The sequence below is a fragment of the Gymnoscopelus braueri genome, assembly GCF_963280865.1.
Source record: "Gymnoscopelus braueri genome assembly, chromosome: 21".
Lineage (NCBI taxonomy): Eukaryota > Metazoa > Chordata > Actinopteri > Myctophiformes > Myctophidae > Gymnoscopelus > Gymnoscopelus braueri.
The window spans coordinates 3,785,706-3,790,588 of record NC_137623.1 but is presented as its reverse complement, the minus strand read 5'-3'; the positions used below and the strand labels follow the sequence as shown (position 1 = coordinate 3,790,588).

The 4,883-nt window shown below is 41.7% G+C and overlaps 1 protein-coding gene across 1 annotated transcript; it reads right to left on the bottom strand.

Moving 5' to 3' along the window:
- Positions 1-1,885: 1,885 nt before the first annotated feature.
- LOC308077574 (uncharacterized protein) lies at positions 1,886-4,628 on the bottom strand (the record flags this gene model as incomplete). Its single annotated transcript, XM_080418320.1, has 4 exons — positions 1,886-2,206; positions 2,998-3,090; positions 3,183-3,338; positions 3,627-4,628. The coding sequence occupies 4 exons, from the start codon at positions 4,626-4,628 to the stop codon at positions 1,886-1,888; spliced, it is 1,572 nt and encodes a 523-aa protein (XP_080274446.1).
- Positions 4,629-4,883: the final 255 nt, after the last annotated feature.

Genomic DNA, 4,883 nt, shown 5'->3' with positions numbered 1-4,883 from the left:
CATAAAATCTGTCCCATTTTGGCTGAGGTTTTACAGGTTGGCTCAAATGCTCCATCTCTATCCATACAATTCTTTTACAAAAAAAAAAAAAAAATAGGGACAATGTTTTAAACAGAATGTGTGATTTATAAGGCTCACATTAACCTTTCTCCAAGTAAAGATGTGATTTATAAGGCTCACATTAACCTTTCTCCAAGTAAAGATGTGATTTCTAAGGCTCACATTAACCTTTCTCCAAGTAAAGATGTGATTTCTAAGGCTCACAATCAACCTTTCTCCAAGTAAAGATGTGATTTATAAGGCTATAAAAGCATCAAGCTTTCTGATAATAAATACTGGTTTCTCTTGGAGAACAATCATCTGAATTATTTCACCAAACTCTGGCATACCAGAAAACTCCCCAATTGCAATAATCATGCCATCCCTGTAGTTGAGGCCTTCATAGGTTACATCTTTGGCCATACACAAAATATCCACATTTAGGTTCTTCTGCCTCACAGCATGTGCTATTTCTTCCTTCAGAAGATCAATTGAAAGAGTGGAAACATTTTTAACTTCCAGAGTGCGTGTTAGGAAACTGCACAAGTGCAATTCATGTGCCATATGAAACTGATGCCTCTGTGCCAATGATAGGAGCACATTTTTGTTACAGTTTGTGTGCCGCACAACCCTTTTGAAAAAGCTATGTTTCGCCTCGAATCTCATTGTCCATAGAGCAACCAGGGGACCAAACTGCTCTATTAGCTCAGGATAATGCTCCAAATAGTGGTGTTTGGGCAAAAGTTTGATGTGAGGGAAAACCTCTTGGTACCTTACCCTATGTTCAGATATCTTAAACTGCAGATAAGCTATAGATTCTTGGGTGTGAACAGGTGCGACGACAAGGTCTACAATGTCTTTCAAGTCATTTAGAATTCCCCAGGCAGGTTCACTGACAGGCACTCTGTTTCCAATCAAAAGAGGTAAAAACCTCAGCAGGCTCCAGTTTTCATGGGCATTACCTCCTATTATTGTATTATCTGTCCATTTAAAATCTAAAGAACATAAAATCTGTCCCATTTTGGCTGAGGTTTCACAGGTTGGCTCAAATGCTCCATCTCTATCCATACAATTCTTTTACAAAAAAATTAAAATAGGGACAATGTTTTAAACAGAATGTGTGATTTATAAGGCTCACATTAACCTTTCTCCAAGTAAAGATGTGATTTATAAGGCTCACATTAACCTTTCTCCAAGTAAAGATGTGATTTCTAAGGCTCACATTAACCTTTCTCCAAGTAAAGAGTTTACACAAGATCTTGCAGCTTTGCAGATCTGTACCCTTTTTGACATCTTTTTGCGCTCCATGTCCATGAGGCTCTGTTAAAATCTAAAGAACATAAAATCTGTCCCATTTTGGCTGAGGTTTTACCGGTTGGCTCAAATGCTTCATCTCTATCCATACAATTATTTTACAAATAAAACAAAATTTAGGGACAATGTCTTAAACAGAATGTGTGATTTGTAAGGCTCACAATTAACCTTTCTCCAAGTAAAGATGTGATTTATAAGGCTCACACTTAACCTTGCTCCAAGTAAAGAGTTTACACAAGATCTTGCAGCTTTGCTGCAAGGATCTGTACCCTTTTTGACATCTTTCTGCGCTCCATGTCCATGAGGCTCTGTTAAAATCTAAAGAACATAAAATCTGTCACATTTTGGCTGAGGTTTTACCGGTTGGCTCAAATGCTTCATCTCTATCCATACAATTCTTTTACAAATAAAACAAAATTTAGGGACAATGTCTTAAACAGAATGTGTGATTTGTAAGGCTCACAATTAACCTTTCTCCAAGTAAAGATGTGATTTATAAGGCTCACACTTAACCTTGCTCCAAGTAAAGAGTTTACACAAGATCTTGCAGCTTTGCTGCAAGGTTCTGTACCCTTTTTGACATCTTTTTGCGCTCTATGTCCATGATGATTTTCTGAAAGGCCTCAAAACTAAACTTGAGCCCTTCCGGATACTTTAAGTCCAGGGCATAGATAAGGCCAAACAGCATGGCACAGGCAGAAGCAACTGAGGACAGGCCACTGAGTACCTCAACACCATCAATAATGATGCCAATTTCCACCGGTTCACTGAGAGGACCTTGATTTTCACGCAGGACAAACACCCCCATGGTGGTGTTCGCAAGCTCCGTCTCAGCCTCATCTTTCTGGACAACCTGAAGACAGACAGACAAGGAGGGAGAAAGAGAGAACATTAGCATTTTTCAGTTAGATAGACAAGACTGAGACGCACCTGTTCTTTCAGATAGACGGACAAGACTGACAGACTCACCTGTTCTCTCAGATAGACAGACAAGACTGACAGACTCACCTGTTCTTTCAGATAGACGGACAAGACTGACAGACTCACCTGTTCTCTCAGATAGACAGACAAGACTGACAGACTCACCTGTTCTCTCAGATAGACAGACAAGACTGACAGACTCACCTGTTCTCTCAGATAGACGGACAAGACTGACAGACTCACCTGTTCTCTCAGATAGACGGACAAGACTGACAGACTCACCTGTTCTCTCAGATAGACGGACAAGACTGACAGACTCACCTGTTCTCTCAGATAGACAGACAAGACTGACAGACTCACCTGTTCTCTCAGATAGACAGACAAGACTGACAGACTCACCTGTTCTCTCAGATATATAGACAAGACTGACAGACTCACCTGTTCTCTCAGATAGACGGACAAGACTGACAGACTCACCTGTTCTCTCAGATAGACGGACAAGACTGACAGACTCACCTGTTCTCTCAGATAGACGGACAAGACTGACAGACTCACCTGTTCTCTCAGATAGACGGACAAGACTGACAGACTCACCTGTTCTCTCAGATAGATAGACTAGACTGACAGACTCACCTGTTCTTTCAGATAGATAGCATAGCAATTAAAGTGACAATCTAACCGGTCTAAACTGGGTTAAAAGATGGCAGTACTTAATTGCCTTACCAGGAACTCTTTGATCAGGCAGCTCACATCTTCACCCAGGTACATGATGAGGCACTTGAGGAGACACTCTCTTCGGACGTTTATTTCCATACTCTAGAACAGATGTTTGAAAACATTTAATACCTTTAAATACAACTTAACATTACCGACCTAATGAAATCAAATTATCCACATGCATTTCATACCTGATCCATAACTTGAAGTGTATCCTTTGTTTTTTCACGGATAGCTCCTCCTTTGCTCCGGATAATCTGAAGCAGATCACCGCTCTGTTTATCCAGAGATGCCATAAATCTTGCTTGGAGCGGGACTGTGGTGATGCGCTGGAATTCTGCACCTACCTGAAATATACAACAGATTTCATATTAGATATATGAAGGCAGGCAGGTAGGGGTAGGAGAGAAATGCAGGTGGTGAGGTAGAGACAGCTAGGGAGAGAGGGATGACAGAGGGACACGGGTGGGAGAGAGGAGTAGGCAGGGATGTCGAGAGCAAGGGAAACAGGAGCGGGTGATGGATTGAAAGACAGCAGCAGGCAGTTCTTCTGAGACAAGTAGTGTCACAGCAAAACCAGAGCACACCACACACATGACACAGATATACATAAGTTACAATAAGTCAGCCAGTACCTCCTCTTCTCCAAATAGTGCTGGCCATCGCTCCTGCAGCACTTCCACCCTGGGCTGTTTATCCACTATTTCTTGTCTCCGTAGGGCAAACGTCTTGGCCATTTTTCCTCTGATGATCCTGTCATTGTTCCTTTTCTTCACCTCCTTCAGAAGTGCCTGGCGCTCCATTTCAAGTTGCTCTGCCGTCTCACCAACTGGAAAGGATGGCATATGGTTGGCCTCACCACGTTTAGGACGTTTGATATTCTTTGCTGGATAGGCATCACCTGGAGCCTTGTTCTTCATGGAATTGACAGCAAACTCTGGGCATCCAAGCCCCTTCAGAAGGGTGCGGAAGTTATTCACCTTATCTGATATTCTCACTCTCCACCCATAGGCACCGTTGAATGACCCCGGCTCTTTCAAGCAGGGGTGCTTGTTGACCAGTGCCTGTGCAACTTCAGCTAAGTCTTCTTTGACGGTGTAAGATTTATACTTGTAGACGGTGTCACATATCTTCTGAAGAATGTCTTGTTTCATCTTTGTAGTGACAATGAACCTTGTACCATCTGCCAGGTAAGCTGCATTCCCTCTCTCCAACTGCAGTTCAGTATCATAAGAAAAGACTGGAATGGGAAATACTCTTGGCCATTGTTCAGTTCTTGAGGAAACGGAGTCAGGCGAGGAAAGGAGTATCGTATCGTCAGTCTCAGTAGAACAAGTGGACAAACGTTCATTATGACACTGGGCCAATTCAGTCGTTGGGGCTGCACCTTCATCAGGCAATGAGATTACTTTTATAATACCAAGATTCTCAAGGTCTCCAGTATTTGTCAAAGTTAAAAATACACCAAATTCTTTGTCCTGGTATTGAAGCCTGAAGTTCCCTCTTATTCCACAAGTGTCCCTGACATTAACAAGAAGCTCCTCCATTGTTTCTGGAATCCCGTCTGGCAGAATCAACTTCCTTCTATCCTCATCACTCAATTGAACCATCAGCTTTGCAGTCTTGTTTTGGGCCATGGTCAACAGATTCTGAGTTGGAGAAAAAGTGAATACAATTAGTAATATTACGGATAACTATTCATTCATACATTGAGTGTTTGTTCAGTAACAGGGGTCTCCTCATCTCTCCAGTAAACAGAAAATACGTTCTCAAGTCAAGATAACAATTTACCCAATCAGGAAAATAACTAATACAGGACACATGATAAACAAGTGAAATTAGCAGTGAAACACATTTCAAACTGGAACACAAGTTGATAAATGAGCTTTGTG